This window comes from Amia ocellicauda, chromosome 5 (genome assembly GCF_036373705.1).
Source record: "Amia ocellicauda isolate fAmiCal2 chromosome 5, fAmiCal2.hap1, whole genome shotgun sequence".
Taxonomy (NCBI): Eukaryota; Metazoa; Chordata; class Actinopteri; order Amiiformes; family Amiidae; genus Amia; species Amia ocellicauda.
Window position 1 is genome coordinate 39,405,585 of NC_089854.1, and position 26,960 is coordinate 39,432,544.

Genomic DNA, 26,960 nt, shown 5'->3' on the forward strand with positions numbered 1-26,960 from the left:
AAATAAATGTTGAATTAGGTACAGTAATACTGTGCTGCAGAAGGAAAAGTTTCATTTTAAATGAAGAGGTATTTTCTAAATAGATATATTTCCTGATATGTATATATCAGTGTGTGTAATGTATAATGTCAATGTTCTACAACACAAAAGTATGAAAATAAAACAAAATTCAGTACAAAGGAGTACATCATTCTTGTCCTGGAAGGTTGAAATTACTCTCTTAAGTCCCAGTGTCTTAAAAACAAACAAAAAAACGCATTTCTCAGATTGTAAATTTTATTTTAATAAAGGTGTTCAGACCTCAAGTGGAATGAAAACATAAAGACACTGGCCTTCTGGTACCAGGATTATGAACCCCTGCATTGTGGATATTTTTAATTATGTTTTCATATCCCTAAATGGTGGACAATACTTGGTCAGAATTTTCTTCAACATAGGAAACATGAAATTCTATATAAGCACGGCACAGTTAGAAGTTACATCAATAACTAATCACTAAATAAATACAAAATAATATGCATGAAGTGTTATTAAAATGCTTTTAAATTGCTCTAGTTGGGACGAGTTTATTAACCGTCCACATGAATAAACCGGTCAGCAAGACTGCAGCTTGTTTCCAATCCAGCAGGTGGCAGCAGTAATGCACAGACAAAAAGGCACAAGTCTAGTAGAAATAGCCAAAGCATTGATATACATATACATGTATCCCTACAACAATACTTCACTACACTACAGTATATTACACTATGCTGTATTATACAATACTACATTATAATTAGAATTACTATAGCATAGTAGCAACTTTCGGTATAATGCTTTTATTGTAAATAATTACATTATAGCCTATTATTTGCTGCCTAGGTCTATGTTGTTGTTGTACGACTTCGTCCATTATGCTGTACCTAATAGATTGTACTTTACTACGCAGTATTTTACTAAACTACACTTTATTTGGTTATAATGGACAGCACAGTATTGTACGTTGCAAGTACAACTCCAGTCTACCCACAAACCCAAGACGATCAAATGCGTGTGTTTGTTACCATATTTACATTGAGTATGACCCATACTTTACGCGACGTGGCTGTGACTGTGGTCGGGTTCTTGTAGCGCAGATTTACGCGGTTCTGCGCACATCTGCACAATCCCGCCGATCCCATTGGTGGAGCAGCGCAGAACTGCGGACATCTGCGCTACAGCAACGTGGTCATAGTTTGCGCGACGTGGCTGTGAGTGACGCAGTTTCCGCCGACGTGGAAAGGCGGGGCGAGGCGATGACTGGCAGTCGGGCGAGTGACGTGGAAGAGGAGCCCAGCTGCTCGGTACAGCGGTGAACACTGGCCACAGAGAGACCCGCCGGACTGAACCATGATAAAGAAATTCGACAAAAAGGATGAAGAGTCTGGTAAGATGCGTTTGTGGTTGTTTTTAAAGTACTACTGATATTTTGTTTGGTTGTAAAACGTAATTGCAAGGGAAAATACACGTTCATCCCGGAAGGCGTTTCAGCCGGGCAGACGCAGGCCGCATACACTCCTCCCAGACGGCAGCGATTCTTCCTCGGTTCTGTGCAATATTTAGGCCTTGATCGAAATGTCTCAAACCCTGCCCGTATACGGGTTCATTTACATACATTGTTTTTTGCGATCTATGTGTATATTATCAAAAAAAAGCACATCTTACGTGACGGTTACAGTCCTGATGTCAAGTTGTTTTTTGCGGCTATGGCTGTTGCCTATTCTGTTCAAGTAAAACAATGTATATCATTTTCTCCAGAGTTGAAATGCTCCTGTAAATGACCTGTCTTGTCATGATGGCGTGCTTGTTGTCGTGTGCAGCCCGTGTAATCAGCAGTGTGTATTGAATTCAGTCTGTGACAGCAGTGAACCATACTTTACACAGCTTTTCTAGAGGTATTTTGAGTGAACTTTAATTCTGAAAACACATTAAAGGGAATCTATATATATATATATATATATATATATATATATATATATATATATATATATATATATACACACAAAAGTTAGTGTTGTAATTAGATAACTATAACAGTTAATACGTAATGTTTTAATCTTTAATTGAACGTTCACTCAATTTACTTGTACATATTATTACTGGATTTCTTAGCAGACACACTTATCCAGGGTGACTTACAATTGTTACAACATATCACATTATATATTTTTTTTACATTTATACCCATCTATACAGCTGGGCATTTACTAGAGCAATCTAGGTAAAGTATCTTGCTCAAGGGTACAACAGCAGTGCCCCCTCCTGGGATTGAACCCAGAGCCCAGAGCCCGAACCACTGCTCCACACTGCTGCCACACATGTGTGCTGGTATTTGTTTGACAGCCACTTATGTGACTAAATTGCTGCGTTATACTGATACATTTATACTATCGCAAAACTTAGTTACACTGTGATTGTTTCATTTGGGGGGGAATTGGGTTTAAATTTTGATCAACTGTTTGGTAGCTGGGAGAAATCTACACAAGATCTATAGAACCATAACATCATCTTCCTCTTCCTCTTCCTCCTCTTAGGAAGTGGCTCCAATCCCTTCCAGCATCTGGAGAAGAGTGCTGTCCTACAAGAGGTATTGAGAAGTTCTGCCTTGTTTGTGTTTGTGCTTTATACTGTGTTAACATGTAGTCTTAACTAGTCAGAAAAAAACATTTCTATTCACTTAAAAGCTCTTCCCAAAACATCCAGCAAAACAGCCTGTGAACTGAAGTGTTTTTGCCCAATGTTGGCCTTTTCAGCTTTCTCTATATTGCTCCTGTAATTCTTGTCATGCGCTTTGCCCACAGGCTCGCATTTTTAACGAGACTCCAATAAACCCCAGAAGATGCCTGCACATCCTCACCAAGATCATCTACCTCCTGAACCAGGTCAGCAAGACTTTGTTTTATGCTGAGGGAAAAAAGCCACAAAGATGAGTAGTTAATTGAGTTGTTTAATCACTTATTTATTGATAAGATATGTGCTTATTTTTAAGGGGGAACACTTTGGAACCACAGAGGCCACTGAAGCCTTCTTCGCCATGACCAGGCTGTTCCAGTCCAATGATGTGTGTAGACTTTATTTTATTATCCATGTTTTACAAGGGAAATGTATTTATTTTTTTGTTACAATTTTTGTCAGTGAATTTTCTTTAATTTCTGTTTGTCATGTGTCCTCCCCACCTTTTGCAGCAAACACTGAGACGAATGTGTTACCTGACTATAAAAGAGATGGCCAACATCTCGGAGGATGTCATTATTGTGACAAGCAGGTAAGAATGACCCATTCAGTTTTTATTACTTTTCTCCCGTTGGGTTTTTGAGGCATTTACTTCAGATTGTACACCGTCTTAATTGCGATGTTGGCTTACTTTCCCTGTATCTCGTGTGTCATCCTTATCAACTTAAAATAGTTTTGTTTAAGCTTCCAAATGCCACGCATGGAGCTGATGAAGCATGACTTCAAGAGTTATAACAACATGTAGAGAAGCATCCTCTTTGCCATTTTACTACTGAGATGCAATTTTGGACAATGGCTTCTGAGCCCTCATAAGCTGTTAAGGCAAAATACTATTTTTTTATATATATATATATATATATATATATATATATATATATATATAAAACAACCTCACTTTTTAACAAGTCTTTCTTGCAATCTCCTTACTTCAGTCATTTCTGCTCTGTCACCCAAATTGTCCATGGATCATTGTCTTATTGAAAATCCTACAGGTGCTGAGAACTGTTTGTGTACCAATTATGCTTATCCATGTATCCCAAGTGATCATAACAAATGTGTGAAATGTTAATTTAACTTTTTATTAATTGCATTGATTTTATGCACCTTTTCTTTTCAGTTTGACCAAGGATATGACCGGAAAGGAGGATGTCTACAGAGGACCTGCAATCCGAGCTCTCTGCCGAATCACTGATGTGAGTTTTTAATTTTATTTTTTATTCCCAAATTTTGTAATAACTGAAATCCATTTTCCAGGTGGTTGAACTGCGTTTCCTTATGTTGGGTAATTTAATTTTATATTTATATATTTAAATACATTTTCTATATGCTTCTTAATTCCTGCTGTAACTGTTGGTCCAAGAATATGAAAGTGATATTGAAGCTCTGTTGGTGATTTAACTCTACCTGTTCATTGTGCTTACAGACCACCATGCTGCAGGCCATTGAGAGGTACATGAAGCAGGCCATCGTGGATAAGGTGCCCAGTGTGTCAAGCTCTGCTTTGGTTTCCTCATTGGTAAGAGATTCAGATCTTTAAATGTGAACTAAATATTTTTTTGTTTATTATAGAATTTATATAACGCAGGTCTATTATGCTTAAATCCAATATGTTCTAACTGAAAGTGACACTAAAGAAAGCGCAAGGTTTGCTGCAGTGCTGGTCGCTGTCATAATTACATTGAATAATTATTATTTTTTGCTTCTGTGCTGGTTTCTCTACGCCATTAAGGCTGTGTGTCTCTGATAGGTGGGCCTTAGCTGAAGTACTCACTGTTTGTCTCCCTGCAGCACATGGTGAAGATGAGCTACGATGTTGTGAAGCGCTGGGTGAACGAGGCTCAAGAGGCCGCCTCCAGTGACAACATCATGGTGCAGGTAATTGCAGTTCAGAGATGGTTTTCAACACTGCACAATTCATAGCCACAATTTCAGTTAAATTTGGAAAACTCGCGTTGCCTTGAAATGTTAAACTATGTGAACAAACGATGCAAATTTAAAGTATTGCATCAGAATAGAAGTTGTAGAGCGTGGAGTGGGTGTGCATAAGGGCAGAACTACTAAACTGGCTTGCCACAAGGGGTTCATGTAGGGGAATTGCTTTATGGATGTATTTTTACATCTGGTTTGTGATGAATTATAACTAATCCTTTAAGACAAAGTTACTTAGGAATATTTTGACTGTTAAGATTCATATATAACTTCACTGGATCTCTTAATTGTTTCATAATTGGGCATTAAAACCTCTGAAAAGACCTGATGTATGTCAGTTTTTATGCAGCTTTACGCTAGAGACTAAAAAACTGAGCTGAAACGGTTTGATAGTTAGCGAGACGAAATTGTACATTTAATCATTTTTATAGTTATTGATTTATTTTTCTTCCCATTAAGTACCATGCCTTAGGTCTGCTCTACCACCTGAGAAAAAATGACCGCCTCGCTGTGTCCAAGATGTTGAACAAATTCACCAAATCAGGGCTGAAGTCTCCATTTGCGTACTGCATGCTCATCCGCATAGCCAGCCGGCTACTGGAGGAGACTGATGGAGGGTATGTATGTATGTGTGTGTTTGTGAGCTCAGTGTATTATTTCACTGTACAAATGCTTGAAATATGACTTGTAGTTTTTTTTCTCTTCTCACTCTGTTCACCTTAATGTCATTCTCCTTGTACATGTGTTTTCAGACATGACAATCCATTGTTTGACTTCATTGAGAGCTGCCTGAGGAACAAGCATGAAATGGTGGTGTATGAAGCAGCTTCTGCCATCGTGCATCTTCCCAACTGCACTGCCAGAGAGCTTGCTCCAGCGGTCTCGGGTCAGTTCTAAAACCATCATTACCAAGTGGGCACAAAAACTTCAGCCATGCTCTCCACATTGTGCTTGTGTTCTCTTTATTATTGATGCTGATTGTTTTACATTTTAGATTTGACTTTTTAACTGTGGCCGTGTAGATCACTACATCTGGTTTTATTGTTTGGTACTAAAGCAGTGTTCTGATTTAGTAACAGTTTGGAGTTTTATGTGCTGTGTGATTTTGTTTTGTTAAACAGTGCTCCAGCTGTTCTGCAGTTCTCCCAAAGCAGCTTTACGATATGCAGCGGTCAGGACCCTCAACAAGGTATGGAACAAAGACCCTAGCTGATTGCTGTAGCTTCTGTGCATGAATACTATTTAAAGAGGGCAGTGTTTTGAGTATAGGTTTTTGTTTTGTTACAGTAAAATGGAAAAATACAAAGCTCTGATGTATTAAGCAACAGCAAAAAAGTCTAACCGTACCTCTACTAAAAAAAAAAAATCAGATAAACTATCCATTTTACAAGTTACTCTGGGAAATTTTGGATTGGTGACCTTTTGCCTTAATAAGAGGAATGCAGAAGGTTAAAGGAGGAGGTGCTGTCTGCTGTGGAGGGCTAATCCAAAAGTAAACTGTGAATGCAATGCTTCATCCTTTGCTGTAGGTGGCAATGAAGCATCCCTCCGCTGTGACGGCCTGTAACCTGGACTTGGAGAATCTCATCACCGACTCCAACCGCAGCATCGCCACCCTGGCCATCACCACCCTGCTGAAGACGGGCAGCGAGAGCAGCGTGGACAGACTCATGAAACAGATCTCCTCCTTTGTGTCCGAGATATCCGACGAATTCAAGGTGCGTCACTTCCTGTGGTTTGAGTTAATTGAGCGGTGTAAAGACGCCTCCGTAGCTTAACCTGAACGGTTAACGTGCTGAAGCTAACATGTCGGTCAGTTTGAGGCCTGCATTTGTTGTGTATGGAATCTGTGGGTTTGTTTGCGATGAACTAACTGTCTGTTCATTCTGTTTAGGTGGTGGTGGTGCAGGCGATTAGTGCGCTGTGTCAGAAGTACCCCAGGAAGCACAGTGTCATGATGAACTTCTTGTCCAACATGCTGAGAGATGATGTGAGTTGTGCTTGTGTAGCTTTTGCACTGACAAAATGGAATGTGATTCTTGCAGTCGCAGTTCCATCAAGTAGAATTTCATGCACGTTTTATGAGACGTGTTTTCTAGATTCTTTATAAAATCCAAATCTTTCCTGTTTGAACAGGGTGGGTTTGATTACAAGCGTGCCATCGTGGACTGCATCATCAGCATCATCGAGGAGAACCCAGAGAGCAAGGAAACTGGCCTGGCTCACCTGTGTGAGTTCATTGAGGACTGTGAACACACTGTTCTGGCCACCAAGATCCTCCACCTGCTGGGCAAGGAAGGGCCCAGGACTCCCACCCCATCCAAGTACATCCGCTTCATCTTCAACAGGGTGGTCCTGGAAAGTGAGGCTGTGCGCGCAGGTAAGGAAGCCAACTTCCCTAGGAGTACATGTTGAGACCACCCTCTGTAATGTGTGTGGCGGCCAGATCTGAAATTGAGATTCAGACCAGGATCTTCAGTACTGGTTAAGCAGGAACCTCTTTACACTGAGTAGTGATGTATCATGTAGTTTATAACATGCTGTTCTCTTCATCACAGCTGCTGTGAGCGCTCTGGCCAAGTTTGGTGCTCAGAATGATGACCTTCTCCCCAGTGTCCTGGTCTTATTACAGAGGTGAGTGTAGACCATGTGAGCAGAGACAGTGTCAGTGTACAGAAAACTCAGGGATGTGCTTTGATGAAGAAAGCCTTTGGTTGTTGCAGATGTATGATGGACAGTGACGACGAGGTTCGGGACAGAGCCACATTCTACATGAACGTGCTGCAGCAGAAGCAAAAAGCCCTCAACGCTGCTTACATTTTCAACGGTCAGTTGCATTTTAATGTTAGGAAAGGTTTTAGTTATTATTGTAGGTTTTGTTTTCCTTTTTCTCACAGTCACCATAATAATGCATTATAATGTTGTGAGTGTTTGCACTATATAGTGTCTGTAAAGCAATTTAAAAGCCTTCTTTAATTTGAAAACAATGAATTCCTTTCTAGGATTGTCTGTATCTGTGCCTGGGCTGGAAAAATCCCTTCATCAGTACACCCTTGAGCCAACGGAGAAGCCGTTCGATATGAAGACTGTCCCGCTGGCTACAGCACCAATTACTGAGCAGAAGACTGGTAAATACTCCCTTTCAAAACAAAATGTATTTATTGTAATTACATTTAAATAAAATCAGTGTTTATTTCAATAGTAAAGATTCCCTATATAACCTACAATTTCAAAAACAGAATTTTGTTTGCAGTTTTCTAGAGTTGTTGTTTTTCATTAACTGTGAAAATTTAAACGTATGAAAGGTACTTCAAAGGTTTATTTATTTATTTATTTATTTATGTATTTATTAGAAATTACACCAGTTGTTACCAGTAAACTGCCAGAGAAAGTGGGTCCCTCACGTCAAGATATCTACCAAGGTAAGATACATGAGTTGAGTCACTTTGTATGATTTAATACCCAAAGCATCCCAACATGACTTCTTTGCATTTGTTGAAGTTATGTATGAACCTTATTTTTCAGAATGTTTTTCTTTCTTTCTTCTAGACCAACTAGCAGCGATTCCAGAGTTCAAGGGTCTCGGCCCTCTGTTCAAGTCTTCTGAGCCAGTTCAGCTGACAGAGGCTGAGACCGAATATGTGGTTCGCTGTATCAAGCACACCTTCACAAATCACATGGTGTTTCAGGTAGGCCCACTTGTCAGCTTTCAGATGTATAGGACATAAAATAAAAACTTTACCACTAAGTACTTTAAATAACGCAGATCTCACTTATTGTAATCTACTTGATTCATTTTTCCTCTCCCCCCTTCCAGTTTGACTGTACAAACACATTGAACGACCAGCTCTTACAGAAGGTGATGGTACAGATGGAGCCGTCGGAAGCATATGAAGTCGTTCACTACATCCCCGCGTCCAGCCTGCCCTACAGCCAGCCTGGGTCATGTTACACTCTGGTGAGACTGCCAGACGATGACCCTACTGCAGGTACGCTGTTATTATACTGAGCACTACTGCTGATTCAAAACTGATCGCATGTCATCTTCGGACCATATTCTTGGTTGTACGACATTAAAGTACTTATTTCAGTCTGAAAAAATAATCCATCCATTGTGTTGAAAACTTGAGTATTTCAAAGCCACATTTTTACAGATTAAATCAATGTTTTGGTGAGCAGTCACTTAACATCCCTCTCCCCTTTTTTTGTCTGTCCGTTAGTCTCTTGCACGTTCAGCTGCACTATGAAATATTTAGTACGAGACTGTGATCCCAACACCGGGGAGCCAGACGATGATGGTTATGATGATGAATATGTGGTAAGTGGTCTTTGTGCTGACAGAATATTGGCTTTGTTTAGAGACTTGAAAATAAATGCTTTTTTTCTATTGGATTTTAAACGGGTGTTTTTCATGCTCCCTTGTCATTTGTGCATGACAGAATAGTACCCGATTAACTCCAAAGTCACAAGTATATATTGTGCGTTTGTTATTGTTAGTGTCGACCATACAATAACATGACTTAATTTAGTTTACAGTAGAACATTTGTTAAGTAAACTCACATCCAGTGGTTGCAATTTTACAGAGCAAAGTAAACTTCATTTTGTGATCTGTTTTAGCATGATCTCCAATCCTACAAAGTCTAAAGCAACTCTAATATTTTATTAAAAAACACTTGCAAAGATTGGTCGTAATGTTGGTGCTATAAGACCAAAGCAGAAATGGAAGCTGCAACGTAATGTAGAGCACTCCTAACTGTCTCTCTCCTGTGCCGTACTGCCCGATTTGCAGCTGGAGGACCTGGAGGTAACGGTCGCCGACCACATTCAGAAAGTCCTCAAACCAAACTTCGGGGCCGCCTGGGAGGAAGTGGGAGACGACTTTGAGAAAGAAGAAACCTTTGCTCTCGCTTCAGTCAGAACTCTCGAAGGTACCGTGTGAGACATTGGCCTGCACTTGTGTGTGTGTTCATGCAAAAAAATTTGAAAGCCAGAAAAATATATTATAAAATGCTGAGAGAATCTTTGTTATGACCATCTAGAGTTTGATGACCAGTGTGTAATACCTTTGTGAACCGTTCTTGCATTTTAGAGGCCGTCAATAACATTATCAGCTTCCTGGGCATGCAGCCGTGTGAGAGGTCAGACAAGGTGCCAGAGAACAAAAACTCACATGTCCTGTTCCTTGGAGGTAAGGAAGAGGTCTTATTTTATTGTCCTTCAAATGGTTCTCAATGGCTCTTGAGATTAAGTTTCAGCAAAGGCACTTTTGAATGCAGTTTTGCATGTGTAAATTTCATTTTATTTATGCCTTGGAAGGAATGACACGGTACTCCTGATGTCTGGACTGTATATTTCTTCAGTCTTCTGACCTTTGGTTGCCTGAATACGAGAACAAATCCTCTAGATCAAAGCCTTTGCGTTTGGTTAAACGTTTTTCGACGTCTCTCACCATATCAATTTGCCATGGAAACTGGATGAGAAGTAAAGGGCAAGCATTTTGTTAAGAACCTTGTAAACCACTCTCTCAGCGTGACGTCCGCCTCTGTCTTGCAGGTGTGTTCAGGGGGGGTCATGACTTGCTGGTCCGGTCGAGGCTGGCCCTGGCTGATGGTGTGACTATGCAGGTGACGGTGCGCAGCAAAGAGGAGACGGCAGTTGATGTTATCCTTGCTTCTGTTGGTTAAACCCTGAACACACACATTGTGAACATTTCAGACAGACCTTCAAGAAAAAAAAGTCAACCTTTTGTTTAAAAAAAGAAAGAAAAAATCTTAACCCATGATTTCCTTTTAAGTTCCATTTGTTTCTGAAACATTGTATTGGACAGAGCAATATTCATTAAATATGCATTAAATATTCATATTTAAACTCCATGTGCTTCTTGATCATGCACATTTTTAATACTGGAAAACAAATATTTGGGCCAAATAAATTAATCTAATTTTGCCTTGGTTGTGAAATTGTGTTGGAGGCTGGGGTGAGGGGGAGGATACTTTTCCCAATGAATGACCATCCATGCGTAAGCTTATCAGTCACAATACAGGTAGATCAGAAAAATCTGTTTAAAATGGAAGAAAATAAACCACAAACACCCTGGCAAACATGCAAGAATTGTAAAATGTATTAACTATTGGCATTTGAAGATGTCTTACTGTTTGCATCTGCTTAGAACTTGAGTATATTCTGTAGCATACTCTTTGTTTCTGGGAGAATCTGTTATTTACAGTCAGATTGAACTAAAGCCATGTAGAGCTTTTCCTGTATCTGCTAAACTGGGTAAATGTTAATGGACTTGAGCTTGTTAGGTTCCTCACTAAAACACTTCTCAGTTTCTGTTTTTCAATAAATTGTCAAATGGGACCACATGAAAACAATGCATCTTTCTTGTCTCCTCTGAAATTGTGTATGGGATGGATCATAGGTAACAGACCTGATATTTTCTTTTTTTGTGTGGATGATAGGATTAAATTTTTTCCCTGTGGATAGAGATGTCACAATTCTGCACCTCCCATGTCAAACTGAAAGTTTGTAGAAGGCTCTTCCCATCTCGAAGTCTACCATTTACCATTATGTATTACTTGCCTAAACTTGTTTATTGGTGATTGTATTTAAACAAACTGTCAAGTGGAGGATCATCATTCTACCGATTGCTAGATAACTATTTCTCTCAGAAAACCCATACGCAGCTGTGAATCTCAGAGCAAAGTTAAGATGGAGCAGTTGATACCTGGAAATACAGCTTGGATGCTGAATTGGGTGTGGTAAAACGTACTGTACAATTTTTGAAAAACTAGTTTTATTTGCAATCATTATTATTATTTTTTTGCATTTGATCCAATGCTAAGTTTACCAATCTGTAAACTGACAAGTTATTTGGCTTGCCATATCACAATACTGTTAATTATAATTATAACTTGTGTATAAAAACCCATAAGTATGACATTTGCATAACATTTTCAGTAATTGTACCTGTCTGTATAACTGGTTAGAAACAGTTTCTTGATTTTCAGTCCATGAAATTCAGATACTTTCAATTGCTTATTTCATTGTATTCCTACTTATTAAACAAGGGTTGTTTTCAGAGAGAGCTAAAAATACTTTACTGAAAACACAATACAAAACTACACATCCACATTGTATCTTTACTGTAGATAAAAATACTTTGGGTCTTTATATAGGTTGGAGGATTTGTAATTTTTCAAATCAATTTGTGAAAATTATAAAACCTTCATAACTTTCAAAAACTGAAGACATATGAAAATCAGCTAGTGACAAGTATCAGGATGAATACAAGCAGGACACCTATCAAAGACAAATAAAACCGCTGTTGAGATAATGTATAGTAGCGTAGTCCACGGTCACTGAAAGTCACTGTCAGAATGTGTCAATAATGAAGAATGTCCGGTTGTTCATTTCTATCCTCAGTTGAGATACAAACTAGATGCACTTACAGGGAACAGGATATCACATCTGAATCAAAATAAGTATTACTCACCCCTATTGCCCAAAGATGTAAATACATTTTTTTAATAGTTACCCCTTGCTGTATTTTTAAAATGAAATATTCAAAACCAATGTTTGCCTGCTAAACACCTGCAGTCCTTGATCTTCCTGAGTTGTGACAGAATGCAGTGAAAGGAGAGTTTTTCCTCGTAGCCCAACGGAGTGACTCAAAGCAGTATTGAGTCCAGCAGTGGTGACCCGTGTTCAGAAGGAGTTGATGAAGTTCAGATAGGCGTTCAGGAAGCCAGTGGGGTCCTCCAGCTGGGGATAGTGGCTAATATGGTCATCAAGAACGGACACTGTGGACCTCTCGACCAGCTGCCTGGAGCAGGAATATCAAACAACAAAACTCACTCTTTGCTGCACAGCGGGTAGTGATATTGTCTAACATTTGCCTTTTATCATGATCAGATGTAAAACATATGATTTCCACTTACTGGTATAATTGGATAAACTGAGGATGAGGGTTCACAGGGTCCAGAGGTCCATAAATCATATGCACTGCACAGATATCCCACAGCACATTAAAAAAAAAGGGAGTAGGGAGATATGCAAGATAAATACTCGGGAGAAGTGAGGATTGCTGTTTAGGATGATTTATCAACTTAAAATGAAAACAGGCTTCAAAGGTTTGTAACAATGATCGCTTTGTACAATTAAATGGTTTACACATGTGGATGCATTGGACCGAATCATAACTAAACCTCAAATTGTCATTCATATTTCATAATGTCATATTGATTGTGCAGCAGTGTGCTTTAAATCCCACAACAAAAGTTCTGTTCTTGTGAGAAATCAAGAGCTGTGACGAAGACCATCTGAGGCACAGTATGATTTTAATACGACCCATGGCTACTTACAAGGAATGGTGGTGGCAGCTAGTGCTCCAACCCAGCGGTCTCTATGCTTCAGTCTCTGGTTTATATACTGCAAAATACTGGGAAAAACAGGTACAAGTCTTTTCATCGAATCAATTATAACAATCTGTTTAAATATGAGAAAACTGAATACAAATCAATACTAAATGACTAGGAATTCAGTAGCTTGTCTCAGTCTGTTCTTGATTTTAAAGCAGCCAAATCCAATTCATAATAAGTTGATAATGCCCATAACTCTTATTTATTTTTGTTTTCACATACTAGATTCCCTCTTCATAGTAGAGCATATAGTCTGATATCATGAATTGAAATAGCAAAACCAAAAGTAAGAGCTGTGGTTTCCTAATGAATGATCACTATTCAACTACATGGAATAACAATGTTGCATGTGGAACTGATTATCATTATTTCAAAATCTTTGGGTCCATTTTCTGTCAGGCATGTTTATCAGACCTTCCTAGAAATCCAAGAGTCCTGCTGAGTTTTGTAAGTCACCTGTCCATTACAAGGTTTCCATCATTAAACCTGATCCCTGTCCACATGTCCCAGTATTCACCGTCTGATGGCTGAGTGTACGGACCAAACACAGCTCCAATTCTGCAGGATTGACGAAAAGACAAAAAACAAACCAAAGAAAGAAAAAGAAAAAAACTTCAATCTCATTCTTTTCCCAGTTACAGAAAATATTTTAACTCAATTGAGCAGTCTAAATGAGATGAGGATTTCCAAAAGCCAGAGAAGTATGACAAATTGGTAGTGTACGAATTTGACAGACCTACCAATGGTTAAGTTCTCACCCAACTGAACTGCACTATTTTTGTAAGCAATAAAAACAGCTGAAGAGGGGAACAACCTTTAAACATCAGTAACAGTGAATTAACACAAATACTTTAAAATATATATTTTTGAGACATCGGTACTTGATTAGGCTAGGCCACATATAGGGGCCTGTATACTTCATATTCACGTTACAAAGGGCTAATCTGCCAATAATTCATCATGAATTAAGAAATACTTGACTTTTGACCTATGATAGGAACTTAGGCGTGGGTAAAACCAAGGACATTTACAAATACAACAGCACTGTTTACCATCAGATTGCCAATCATGGCACCAGTTTTGAAATGTTATAACAGGAACAGGAACTACAGCATAGCTCTAGTTTCTAGTTTCGACTTGCCCTTTTGAGAAGAACAGGAAGTTCATAAGTCTAGTCAGTATTGGAGACACGAAGCCACTGTCTTTGAGTAACTGTTTGAAAGAAGACAACAAATAAACTCATGTATTGTAAATGTACAACAAAAACAGGGTTTCCAATACAGAAAAATAGTCAAGAAAAGTCACACTATAGTTGTTTGTATAGATGAATGCCACAGCTGTTATTGTAATGATTATTGTTATAGTTAGTAACAGATTATAATTATTTGGCTGAAGGGGCTCATTTTTGTTTAGTATGTTTTATTTTACAGTGAGCAAGGATTTATGAAACATGTCACAACAAACCTTCTGCAGGAATCTTGGATAGTGCGTTTCTGGAAAAATGCCTATAATGTTGAGAAATACACATACAATATGTTAAATGTTAGTCACTAGAGACATTATATTAAAACAGGAAACATGTTCATATTGTCCCCTCACCTCCGTTGGAGAGACAGAGACTGCTGATCTTCAAGTTTCCACTCCTGTTGTGTTCACTCCTTTAAAAAAAAAAAAAAAAAAGAGATTAGAATTAAGCATCTGATTCATTGCACCACAATACTGAGGAACATCCCCAGTTCTAACCAAATGATATATGGGTTTCCAGAGACTATAACCTAAAATGTGTTAAAAGAAACTCAAGCCTAGTAATTAAAATTAGATCAAGCTGGTTAACAAATAAGCCCAACAGCAAATAATTGTCAGACGTATCTTGGATATAGAGTCCCTTAGAAAATATATAGGTGCATCACCAATACTGAAGTAATTATTGTACTATCTAATGATTAAACTTCCTAAAATCTCAGTTATCGAATGAAAAGGAAACCAGTGTTCACCTGTACAGCAGCTCCAGAGCCACCGTGTCTCCATAGTCATGAGAGAGGAGATTGATTTTCTGCTCCATCAGGCCCAGGTGAGCCATCAGCCCTTCCACTATGTTGGCCTGCTCAAAGATGGAGTACCGATGAGGCCTCTGTAAGAAAACACTGAATTAATTCAACAACGTATTTGTATCCGTATGTGTGTGACAGCTCCGTTGTTACCCATGATTATTCTAACCTTTTGGATACAGACTTGAGTAGATATGCATCCATAATATTCATAACAATTAGACTAAGACTACAAACTACCAATACATTCATTTGCACTCCAACACGTTTTGTGTTTCTCTAGTTTTTCCTCCAGATTTAGAAATGCCCATGTTTGATTAGGTAATAAACCAATCTGAGTCTACAAATGGAGTGATGGCTTACAAAAATCACACAAAAGAAACACTTACAGGTTTGTCACTGAAACCAAACCCAAGGAAGTCCAGTGCAATAACTCGGTTGAATCTCATGTTCAACCCATCCCATATCTACAAATCACAAAACAACACAGAATAAGTTCAACCTCTCTGAAGAAATTCATAGTATGCATCACAACACTGTTTTATCTGACCATGCAAAACAATAACCACAGTCTCCATTTTCATTTAAACAGGAGATTTCTAACTTACTACTACATGTTGCACATTAGTCTGAAAATACAGATTCTAACACAATCGGCCTGAATGAAATCAGAGAGAACATTTCTACATACTCACCTTGTACCAGTCATAACTGGACGTTGGAAACCCATGTAAAAGTACGACCACATCAGAACTGCCAACAGCACCCCAGGAATCTGTAAGATCAAAAATAAACACAATACATACATAAATAAAAGCTTCTGAATATACTGTATTAGAAAACAGAAAAGTACATCTTTGACTTACTTTATTAATTTAACCTTTGACTCATCAGAACGTACCATGTATAATAAAAGTTCTCCTCTAGCAAAAATGTAACTGTTTTGGAATTTAAATATATGCATTTGCTAACTTACAGTTGAAAAAATGTGATTATTTGTAAAAGCTACCCTGACTTAATGAACACTGGCTTACCTTTGTAAAAAATGACATTTCCTTTGAATGTGAAGAAGGCCCCTGATGCCTTCCAGGAGTGCAGGGCTGGGGACAGGTGAGGCGGGGGGATGTGCAGGTACACTGCGATGAGGGGCACTGTCAGGAGCCCCACTTGGATCCACCACTCCCTCATCTCAACGGGAAGACTTATGTTGGGGGGGGGGGGGGATTTAATAACATTATTATCATTAATTAACCATTTAAGAGTGTAATCGGGACAATGTGCAGCTCCACTGCAAAGTCAAAGGTTATTAAGTGCCATAAACACCAAGCACTGCCAGCACTGAGGGGGAAAAAATCGTATCATTCAGATCAAGACGTTATGATGGATCACTTGTTTTTATTCTGATCGTATACGATCGTATGCTTAAATAAGGTTGCGTAGCTCTCTCTCTGTGTCTTAAACTAGTGCAGCGCCTAGCAAAGGACAAGTCACAGCACAATAACAACTTCAGCCAGCACATTCGTACACACAACTTCAGGAAATTGACAAATAACGCGATATAGGAAAGGCACATATGCAGTTTAGACAATTTGTAGATATACCGACGAGATTGCACACATTACATATTGTAAAAAACTGCACGATCGTCTTTTAACACGATTGCAAATAGCTCTGTTTCGTGTTACACACATACCAATAGTGTGCAGCAGCCAGACCATGGTGTAGCGCGAACACTTGTGGATACGACAGGAGCATTAAGGATTACACTGTAATCACAAAGCCTCCCAATGCAGAAAAGAGCCCCCTATGGGGAAGGAGAACCAATTGCACTCTATTTATTGTAATTAAATGCATATATACGGTATATATATCACAAAAGCTCACAAGAGATTACAACAATACCTAGAAGACGACTACAAACAGGAGACACTTCTTCACACAGAGAGTCGTCACAACCTGAACAAACTCCCCAGCGATGTGGCTGAAGCTGAAAATTTGGGAACATTTAAAAATAGACTGGATAGGATCCTTGGATCACTCAGTTATTAATGGGCACCAAACGAGCACGATGGGGCGAATGGCCTCCTTGCCTCGTAAACTTGCTTATGTTTTTATTTTATTTAACTTACGAAATTGACAGTGTAATTCGCCTATCTTAACATGCTCAGTTAGACATCTGCAGTGAAATCATATTGGTGACAATATTCCGGATGTTTCCATAAAGTGCAGGCATGTGTGTGATGTGTACTAACGGTGACTGAACGGCGCAGGCGCAGCCGGGCAGGAGCAGCGACAGCGCGTCTGGTTGCGCCTGGCAACCGGGCTAACTGTGAAGAGTTCCCTGACGTCCGAAAAAGACCCGCGATGATTGGCTCGCTGCAGCTTTTCAGCCAATCGGCGGTAGGTTTGTTAGAACGTCTGGAGTTCAGTTTTTTCTCTCATTCAGTTTGAAAAGATGTCGGCCAAAAGAAGTCTCGGCAGTGCAGAGGTAAACGCACGATACGCTTTTATTATTTAATATGTTGATTGATGTATTTCACTGACACCCCTGAGCAAATTTCACAGTTTGGATTTATCATAGTTGTATTAACATCCGAATTCAGAAACTGCTCCGAATAGGTATGTGCAATGAATAGGCATGTGTAACACCTAACGACTAAACTGATCATAAGCACTTCTAAAATGGTAAACATGTATTTATTTTTTTAAATGACTTTTAACACATTGACATTGAATTTTCAAGATAGGCGTCGTTACTTTAAGATGTGTGCCTGGCTGACATGATGGTTGTCATGTTTTAAACCGCAGTGTAATTACAGCCTTGTTAACAATAGGAGTCTAAACACCCTGGCAAAAAATGCACATTTTGCATAATGACGCAAACCCGTAGCTGAACCCTTTATATATATATATATATATATATATATATATATATATATATATATATATATAATGAAACCAACAAGGAAAGAATTCCAGCCTTTAAAAAAAAGCTATTTATCCATCAGCTCTAGGGAGTATACACGTGATATACCCTGTCTTAGCTAAATAAGATACAATAATAATAATTGTATGATGATTCTGTCCATTTTAATCACTAAGTACTAAGCAACAACTAATGATGACTATTACATTGTATGATTGTTCAGTGAGAAAAGTACTTTTAAAAATTGTTTTGGAAAGAAAACATTTGATGTAATGCCCTATCTGTCTGAGACTTGAGTGTTGTGGTTTAAATCATTCCCAAAATTCACCTATTGCCTTTAAAGCAACACTGATGAAATTGCATTGAAATGATAGTATTTTCAGTTCACCAATGGAGAGCGAAGTGCAGTTAGTATACTGTAGTTAAATATTGACTTCTCTGTTGCGACTGTCTAACATTCCCACTGCAGATTTGGAAGTAGTACATGAATGTTGATTTTGCATTTAATACTTCTGATGTTTTATTTAATTTCTTACAGTACTTGAAAAAGAAAATCCCCCAGAATCCAAAATACCAGTATGTGAAAACCAGGCTTGATACAGGTAACATGGTATCGGAATCCACTCTGAATATTTTGCTGTATTATCCTTAAACTGATGTAATTACACCTATACTAGAAGTCTCGTCTATGGACTCCGTTTTGACCTCTCAGTTAAAATGCACAAGGTCTTGCACAAATCCACCTCCATTTTACCTTAAACTATCGTCATAGTTAACATTTTGTTATCAAAAATAATAGTTAATATTACATATGATACGTTTAAAGTTCCTTTTTCTCCCATTGAAGTAGGCCTAACCCAACAGTAAAAATACATTCATAAATAAATAAATAAATAAATACATGGTATACGTTTTCTGTGTCAAAGTAACCTAAGCTGAGCTTTGTGTGCAATACAGAATCCTGTTGTCTTTCCCTATGAGGTCCCTAAGCACTTTTGTTGGTTGAATACATTTAATCAAAATAGAGCTCTTGTCTACTGAAATGTGCCCTTCAGTTGTAAATGACACTTACCTTAATTTGAAAGATTTATTATTATAATTATAATTATGTGTGTGTTAGCAATGTATTCTTGAACCAATTTACGCAAGCTGTTGTTTGTGTTGTAATGATTATTCCTATCACCTAACGGCTTGTGCTAAAATGTGTTGTTCCTATGGATCTTATTACAGCCCCTAGTAGCATGCAAACAGTGTGTAATTTGATATAAAGGGGAGTTCTGTCGCTTGTGCTCCAGTCATACATTCTTAAAGTACAAAATAGCTTTTGCATTCATTGTTATAAAATTGTTACATTTTAAGAGGTTGTTAAGTGTACATAGCCTGTGTAATACTGTACACTATAATATAAGACCTTTTCGTCAAGCAGTTTGGTACATCAGACAGAAGTACTAAAGGTGTTCCATCTTCACAGTGCTTATTATGGTGTAGGCCAGGCAATAGATGACTGGAAGAATACTGTTATTATTCATGAATATCTTTTCCCAAATTGAGTCTGTCTGGAGGTAACCATTAAAGCTTCCAGCTGACTGAACTGAAAGGTTTGACTGCCACTCCGTTGATTTCAAAAGCTTACACAGCCCCTGCATTGACTTGGTTTAAGCACCTGCATCTATGAATTCAACATTGTATTGTATTCAAACTAGTTCTATTGCATTGCTCTACTTAACTAAGAACATCTGTACTTCTGCTTAACAGGCTGCAGCTTGACAAAATACATGGAAAGGCTGGAAGAGATCAAAAAAAGTAAGTGTTCTTTTTCACAGGAACTTTGAACAAAGCATGTGTATTAATGGAAAGATACCTTTTTTCAACAACAAAAAGAGGTCTGGTGTTACGTTGATTTTGAATATTCATGCTCACTCATCCCTGGGCATTACCATATTGATTGTAAATCTGCTTATCTTTACAGGAATGGCCTATTAATACAAATAGAAGAAGCTCTGTCCCTCTAATATTTTAATGGACCGCTCTCTTCAATGACTGAGAGAATGGCGACTTTATCAGTTTGTGTGTCTGTGTGTGTGTCTAACAGTTTGTTCCGATTCCTTGTGGATAAGAAATACCGATCCCTTTCCCTAGCTAGGGGATTGTTTTGTTCGTTACAATAATTTCTCTGTTTGCCGTGGTTAAAAAGGGGGATTACAAGAATGTGTTGTGTTTAGTGCCAGTGCTTTTTTGGGGGTGGGGGAGTCACAAGAAGGTGGGGCTTGTAATGATATTTAAAGAAAACTAGCAGTGGCTTGCACACATCTGCTGGTGAGCAACCTGTTACAGACTACAAACTCCTCTATATATCATAACACACACTGAGGCCGATATGTTAGGAGATCAAGACAAGAGTCCGGTCTCTGATGATCACGATCAAGGTAAGTTTGTGTTCTAGAACAAAAAAATCTGTGCCACACCAAGAGAAACCATACGTCATCGCCATACTTAGCTAGCCTTCATTACACAGCTGTGCGTCTTTTGCTCTTACTTTGCATAAAAGTTATCATTTATTATATGTTGTTGTTTCTACTTTTCATGAAGGTCTTTTTCTTTAGATTACAGATATAGAAAAGATGAACTCTTCAAAAGACTTAAAGTGACAACATTTGCTCAGCTGGTGAGTTTGAAATACTTATTTGAGTCATAATATTAATAATGCATTTCCTTTAAATAATATATATAAAAATGGTGTACAGGGTGAATGTTTCATGTAATGTTAATACAATAATAATCTTTAATTTCAGTGCAGTGGCACTACTTGTGTAAAGACATTAGCAGTTGGCATTTAAATGCTGTAATTTATAGGTTTGTATGCATATTCCCAGTTGCTAAATTGCTTAGCTTTCCAGTGCTTAACCTCACATATACTATTTGCAAATTAACATTGTCTATTTTACCTTTGTGAATGACCATAACATTAAAACAGAAGTGTAATTTTTCAGATGTTTATACATTGTGTTCTTTTTTGCAAAGGTAATTCAGGTTGCTTCAGTGTCCGATTTGAATGACATTGAATCTGATGGAGATACACACAGGCTAGATGGTATGTTTCAGATGTTTCAACTGCTTTAGCTTTTCATTTGTGTATTTCTAAACCACTATGGATATTTAAAGGTTAATTATTTTATTGCTGAATAATTTGACTCCAACAATAAACCGTTAGTTATATTAATAAATTAATAATATTAATAAACAGTAGCTAGTAGAATGTATTCACAGCCTTTATTTGAAACAGTAATGTGTGTAGTTTAATAAGTATCATTCATTAAACACAACTGATTTATCAGTTATATATTTTTGGTGTTTGATGGACACTAATTTAGCCCTAGAGAGAACTTAAGATATCAGTGAACCAAACTGAGTTGAGAATTGAAACCTCAGATGTGCCAGCCAAAGACTCGCCTCCAGTCTTTAATTAATGCGATAATGTTGTTGTGTGCTTTGCTGCAGACAATATTTCGGTGTTGTCTGAGCCTGACGCAGAGCCTCTCTCTGAAAGGACGAATGGAACTGGGACAACCTCTGTCCAGTTTATAGACAACAACAATGAAGCTGGTGATGCGGGCCTTTCACCGCGGTCAACCCTTCAAAGGTAAAGCCCACGGAGTTTACCACCCGAAGCGTAATATTATACCCCTCTTCTGGCATCTTTATTCACCGTGTTTATCTGTCTCCCAACTGGGAACATTGGTGTGTTGTTTTTTTTAAATAAAACAACCAGTGCATTGTGAGCCCATTGTGCTGATTCACTTGGTAGGCCTTTTCTCAGGCTAGTAAGTGATTTTTGAATAAAAGGGGACATTCTATCCAGCACCAGGGAGCTGGAGGTGTAATTATGGATAATGGGAGCACACATAAAGGGGAGATAGTGCCTTGTAATGCAAAGTGAAGGGACTGTTCATGTTTCGCTCTTTATTTCCTAGTGTAATAAGTGGTGTTGGAGAGATGGACTTAGATAAGACTGCAGAGAAGAATGTGAATCAGAAGTCGGCTCCAAGCCCAAGGATTACAGACAGACCGTACCCAGACTGTCCGTACTTGCTACTGGATGTGCGAGGCAGGGATGAATATGACCAGTGTCATGTTATTGGTGGTAAGAAGCTTCAAGTGTCCAGTAGATTTAAACAGATCTTCATGTTTTTTTTTTTTTGTATTTTCAAGATACCAGGCTTTGATGATAACTTTTGATTCATTTGAACTCCATGAAGTGTTTGTTTGTTTGTTGTTGTCATAAGGAATGTTAGAAATCGTTTATTTTTTGGTTTGTTTTTACAGCATATAGTTTTCCTATAGCAACTCTCTCCAGGACGATGAACCCATATACCAAGGAAGTACTGGAATATGTATCCTTTATGATGCAACTGGAGTTGATAGTCTGAAATTCTTACAGCAAATGGTAAAGTGACGCAGATATGCTTTTCAGATCGTCCAAATTACAAGAACCACAATGAATTTAAACTGCCACTCTACCATATTTATATGACTGTGAGTATGTAATGAAAGCCTTCTCATTTAGTAAATAGTTTGATGTGGTTTTAGATTTGATTCTGAAAAACTACAGTTAGCTTTTCCAAGTCACATCAAAGAGCCTTCACTAGTCAACACAGAAAAACACGTCGGGCAAGATCATCATAGTTTACGATGATGATGAGAGGATTGCCAGCCAGGCGGCCACCACCATGTGTGAAAGAGGATTTGAAAACCTGTTCATGCTTTCAGGAGGTGAGCTTTAATTGGGTACAATCTCTGAGTAATATTGGATCAAGCACACAGTGAGGTATAATTCAGTGTTGCAGCTGAGTACTTCAGTAAGGGGTGGTGTGGATTGTCTTTTCTCCATCAGGGTTAAAGGTCATCGCACAGAAGTTTCCAGAGGGACTGACGACAGGCTCTCTCCCAGCACACTGCCTCCAGTCAACCCCTCCAGTGCCAGGCCGCTCCACCCAGAGACTGCCCTCGTATCCAGCTGAGAATAAGTGGCGATTTTCTGCCGAAGACCTAAACAATATCCAGATTTATTTGGAGGAGATGCTAATCCCTACAGATACTAATAGTAAGAATACCCTTTAAGATTTATTTTGTTAATTATTATTATTATTATTATTATTATTTTTTTTTTTTTTTTTTATATGTTTTGATCATTTATCGCAGTTTAAAATTATAAATATGCTATGTATGTAATTCCAAATTCAGCATCCCAGTTAAGAAAATAAATGCCACTAGGAGGCGACAGAATACATAACATTTATTTGTTTAATTTGTTTCCTGTGTGTTTGAATGCTTTCCAGGTCGTCTTAGTCGTATGTCGAGAGGAAGTTCCCAGGTCAAGTCTTCAAGCGCGAGGAGCCGCCAGACCCCCTCAGTAGCTGGGTCAGAGAGCAGCAGATCACAGAGCAGTAGGCCATGGAAGTAACAAAATGCAAAAACATATGTATTTTCAAACATAACAAATACAATGTATCCATGTGAGGTATGAATGTTACATTATTTTTGGTTTTGATTGATTCTTGAATAGGGGTTTATGTACAGCAGGATTATCCCTACTCTTGGTCCCGGAGAGCTCCGAATCCAGACAAGACTTGGAAATGGTTAATTCTGATCATTTCAGCTGGTGTTAAATTCAGTAATAAAGAGATAATGTCTTCATTGTTATTAAACTGTAAAACATCTCTCCCTATACAGAGTTCCTTGTATTGCCAATATTAAGCTTGTGTCTTTAGAAATTGATGATTCAGGTTGATCTAAACCAAATTTTGGTTCTTCGGGACCAGGTCTGGGGACCAGTGAACCTACACAACACTTTATAAGTCTTTTACTGTTGTTTTGAGCTACATGCGTGTTATAGTGGTTACTTGCTACTTCTTATTTATCAGTTTAAAAATTAGAAAATACTGTATGACCGGAGTGCAAGAGTTGCAGTGTAATTGTTTAAAAGTTTCTCCTTCTGTTTGTGTTGGATTCTGATCATGTTTTAACTATTGCCTATCCCTTTAATCTGAATTTCAAATATTCCCAAATCTTATTCCACAGTGCCTGTTTAGATCAAACGCTTATTACAGTCTTAACATGAATAAAATATGAATGTTTTAGGTTACACATCAATCATGGAATAAACATCAGCTTCCGAAATATTTAATTAATTTTACTGCTGTCTGCTCACATTAAACGCAACGCCATTTTCGTAGTCAGTTTCCTTGATTCGACTTCCAAACTGTAAACATGTGAAATTACATTTCTGTGTTCTGAACCTGTTTTTAATTACACGTATGTTGCACATAATACTAAGCCTGATGAGTAGGACTGTACCTCTGTCATCAAACCCACCACCTTTTTATTTCTTTCGTATTTATTCTTTACAAAACTGCTGTTTACTTCAGTTTGGCTGAAGGATTTCCTCTACCTTAGAATGTTAAGCGTGCCAACTGTAAACATACTTCATCTCCATCTTTTAAAAATACCGTCTGAGTAATAGTATAATTTCCCCCTTTTGTGAGGTGATATGTACACCAGCTCTTAATCTCCTGCGTCTTGATTATACAGACTCAGTTGTTTCTCATCTATTTTGATTGAAGTATAAGGTTTCACACACGCAAACAGTACTCTTTCAGGCCTACACATTCCTTAAATAACTTTAGATAAGCACACCTGATGTGTTTTTTATTTTTAAATAAAATAGTGGCTGACAATTGAAAATGATAAATATTTCATGTTATGTATTGTTTTAATAGTTTTTCTTTGTATGTGCTCATCTGAGGTTATGTGAGCTTTGTGAAACCCTGAAACATGACGCTTATCATAAGAAAAAGAAAAGATTTCAAATCAAAACATTTGGAGAAACTTTAAAAGGGAAACTATTTTTATGTAGTAGTTAGCAATGTGATAATACAAGGGCCTGATTAAAACAGAAATTGGTTACAAACGTGGGTAACCAAAAACTACAGACATACTCTGTAGCGGTTTGGCTTTTAATCATATGCTTCTGTTGTCTAATCAGAAGTAAAACCACCATGATGTACATGTTTGTAGCTTGCTATTAGAGGGTGGACCATTTTAAAAATAAATCTGGTCCTGCTTACTGGAAATATTAGTCATTTTACGTTTCAGTACATTCTGTTTTCAGAATAGGATTACAACTTTAGAGTATATAAATGTTGTTTTACAGTGTAGTCTTTGCTACTGAGTAATATTCATAGACCTGTCATGTATTTTTTTGAGTATGATAGAATATGGTGAGGAATTTAACTAAAACTTAAATTGTAAGGTCAGTTTGCATTCCTGTAAGAACCTCAGATTCAATTAATTTTTAAACATTTTGGGTGTTGTGGAGCCTGCATGTCTAATCTGATGCATTCAAATGATCTAACGAAGCACAGTAAATTGTTAGTGTAAATGGATGTCCTACATAGAAAGGCATTGTTTGTGACCTCAGACACCCCGAAAATGTAGGGAACTGCAGCCAAACTCTGTGGTCAAGTTATAGTGAAACCTTACAATTCATCCAGTGCTATAATATTATCAAGTTTGTGTATTAATTTGCATACTCAGTATTGATTACAAAAGTATAAATTACAAACCACCTCTGAGTTAAGCATAGGTGGACAATCTAAAATTATGGGTAGATAAACCATAATATTTTAATGTAGTTAATGAAATAATTTCTGAATCTTTTTATTTTTCATTATTGTGATACCGGAAGCAGTTCTTGTATTTATTTATATGATTTTAAACTATTCCTCTGAGCTAAAAAACAGTAAAAGTGTATTTAAATTTGAATGTATGAGCTCTTATGGAAATCTTTGGTATGAGCTAACCACAAACAACTTTTCTCTTTTGACCATGCATTAAGTGTGTTTCTAATCAGATTAATTAATATTTGTACTGCAGAATGCTTGTTTGTAAGCCAGTATCATGGAACTGTTTTCTGGTTATATAACAAACACACATTTTTATGTTATTCTAAGAATAAAAAGGAACAAGGCAATTCTAAAGAATTAAAGAAAAGAAAATAAGTGCCTAGAGGTTTTGTTTTCAACGCAATGGTTACAGTGCACCACAAATAAATAGAGAAAATGTTTTATTTTCATGTATTGGAATTAGTTAAAACAATGTATTGCTGTAAAATCCTAAGTATGAAAACACAAATCCATAAATTAAAGCATGTTCTCAAAGTGCATTACCTTATAATTGCCACCTACAAAGGTTGTTCTGTATTTTAAGAGTGAAAAACTTTTCTACTACTGCCGATCTATTACTGATTTACTGATTTTTTGCATCTACATTAAAATCTTATTTTGCATCCATATTTTTGACTAACCTTAATACAATTCTTTATATTCTGCTTAAATTTATGTGTTGATTTTTACTTTTGTCTTTAACTCGGATTTTAAAGATTTATTTATGGTCTAAATGAATAAAGTGCTTAGTGGTCCATTTTTAGACCATTCTTTGTTTTGGAGCTAGTTTGCTGTGTGAACAATTGTTTGAGTTCCTTTAGCTAAAGAGCCAGTGTTTCTCTATACATGGCATCTCACTTATGATAAAGGTAGCCTGTACTATTTCTATTAATGAATTTATTTTACTGCAGTGTCAAGGTATGGACATTATGTGATGTGTTCTTAGTGTTTTATGTATTATTTCTGGCAGTACCAGCAAAACAGCAAAACAAAAAACAGCTTAATTTACAGTCAGGCTTTTCATTCATGGGATCCTTTCAACTCTTTATTTTAGCCTCTAATTAAAATACTTGCCTGATTAACTAAACTCTGAGAAACCCTAATTTGCAGCTTGTGTGCATTCAAAGGTTTATTAGACTGCATCTAAGTCTTTATCCTTTCTTT

The 26,960-nt window shown here is 37.6% G+C and overlaps 3 protein-coding genes across 4 annotated transcripts; 2 read left to right on the plus strand and 1 right to left on the minus strand.

Moving 5' to 3' along the window:
- Positions 1 to 1,260: 1,260 nt before the first annotated feature.
- Positions 1,261 to 11,041, plus strand: copg2 (COPI coat complex subunit gamma 2). Its single transcript, XM_066705148.1, has 24 exons — positions 1,261 to 1,405; positions 2,553 to 2,605; positions 2,820 to 2,900; positions 3,008 to 3,079; positions 3,204 to 3,283; positions 3,869 to 3,944; positions 4,175 to 4,267; positions 4,540 to 4,626; positions 5,140 to 5,297; positions 5,433 to 5,566; positions 5,802 to 5,869; positions 6,210 to 6,398; positions 6,575 to 6,670; positions 6,817 to 7,060; positions 7,239 to 7,314; positions 7,404 to 7,507; positions 7,683 to 7,808; positions 8,034 to 8,102; positions 8,230 to 8,369; positions 8,498 to 8,669; positions 8,901 to 8,998; positions 9,471 to 9,609; positions 9,771 to 9,869; positions 10,235 to 11,041. The coding sequence occupies exons 1-24, from the start codon at positions 1,369 to 1,371 to the stop codon at positions 10,363 to 10,365; spliced, it is 2,622 nt and encodes an 873-aa protein (XP_066561245.1). The 5' UTR covers positions 1,261 to 1,368; the 3' UTR covers positions 10,366 to 11,041.
- Positions 11,042 to 11,460: 419 nt separating this feature from the next.
- mest (mesoderm specific transcript) lies at positions 11,461 to 16,928 on the minus strand. Its single transcript, XM_066705164.1, has 12 exons — positions 16,843 to 16,928; positions 16,184 to 16,350; positions 15,845 to 15,924; positions 15,539 to 15,616; positions 15,096 to 15,232; positions 14,701 to 14,759; positions 14,566 to 14,606; positions 14,243 to 14,313; positions 13,558 to 13,659; positions 13,045 to 13,121; positions 12,622 to 12,685; positions 11,461 to 12,506 (listed from the first exon to the last, which is right to left on the minus strand). Exons 1-12 carry the CDS (start codon positions 16,902 to 16,904, stop codon positions 12,389 to 12,391), a joined length of 1,056 nt encoding a protein of 351 aa, XP_066561261.1. The 5' UTR covers positions 16,905 to 16,928; the 3' UTR covers positions 11,461 to 12,388.
- A 626-nt stretch (positions 16,929 to 17,554) lies between these two features.
- cep41 (centrosomal protein 41) lies at positions 17,555 to 25,896 on the plus strand. Of its 2 annotated transcripts, XM_066705161.1 has the most exons (11): positions 17,555 to 17,637; positions 18,614 to 18,677; positions 19,831 to 19,878; positions 20,679 to 20,740; positions 21,097 to 21,166; positions 21,574 to 21,715; positions 22,047 to 22,216; positions 22,399 to 22,466; positions 22,731 to 22,845; positions 22,967 to 23,176; positions 23,412 to 25,896. In XM_066705161.1, the coding sequence occupies exons 1-11, from the start codon at positions 17,605 to 17,607 to the stop codon at positions 23,534 to 23,536; spliced, it is 1,107 nt and encodes a 368-aa protein (XP_066561258.1). In that variant the 5' UTR covers positions 17,555 to 17,604; the 3' UTR covers positions 23,537 to 25,896. The 2 variants fall into 2 exon arrangements, with proteins under 2 accessions (XP_066561258.1, XP_066561259.1); XM_066705162.1 differs by lacking the exons at positions 17,555 to 17,637; positions 18,614 to 18,677; positions 19,831 to 19,878 and adding an exon at positions 20,330 to 20,501.
- Positions 25,897 to 26,960: the final 1,064 nt, after the last annotated feature.

What these genes read in the sequence shown, in the direction of transcription:
- copg2 (XM_066705148.1), top strand. Translation starts at nt 1,369, where the DNA reads ATGATAAAGAAATTCGACAAAAAGGATGAAGAGTCTG. An exon ending in GGCTGTTCCAGTCCAATGAT is followed by an intron (nt 3,080 to 3,203) that starts GTGTGTAGACTT and finishes CACCTTTTGCAG; the next exon opens with CAAACACTGAGACGAATGTG. An exon ending in GTGACAACATCATGGTGCAG is followed by an intron (nt 4,627 to 5,139) that starts GTAATTGCAGTT and finishes CTTCCCATTAAG; the next exon opens with TACCATGCCTTAGGTCTGCT.
- mest (XM_066705164.1), bottom strand. Translation starts at nt 16,904, where the DNA reads ATGCTCCTGTCGTATCCACAAGTGTTCGCGCTACACCATGGTCTGGCT. An exon ending in TTGGTTTCAGTGACAAACCT is followed by an intron (nt 15,233 to 15,538) that starts GTAAGTGTTTCT and finishes GTTTTCTTACAG; the next exon opens with AGGCCTCATCGGTACTCCAT. An exon ending in GGAAACCTTGTAATGGACAG is followed by an intron (nt 13,122 to 13,557) that starts GTGACTTACAAA and finishes TGTTTTTCCCAG; the next exon opens with TATTTTGCAGTATATAAACC.
- cep41 (XM_066705161.1), top strand. Translation starts at nt 17,605, where the DNA reads ATGTCGGCCAAAAGAAGTCTCGGCAGTGCAGAG. An exon ending in CCAAGGAAGTACTGGAATAT is followed by an intron (nt 22,467 to 22,730) that starts GTATCCTTTATG and finishes TAGTCAACACAG; the next exon opens with AAAAACACGTCGGGCAAGAT. An exon ending in AATCCCTACAGATACTAATA is followed by an intron (nt 23,177 to 23,411) that starts GTAAGAATACCC and finishes AATGCTTTCCAG; the next exon opens with GTCGTCTTAGTCGTATGTCG.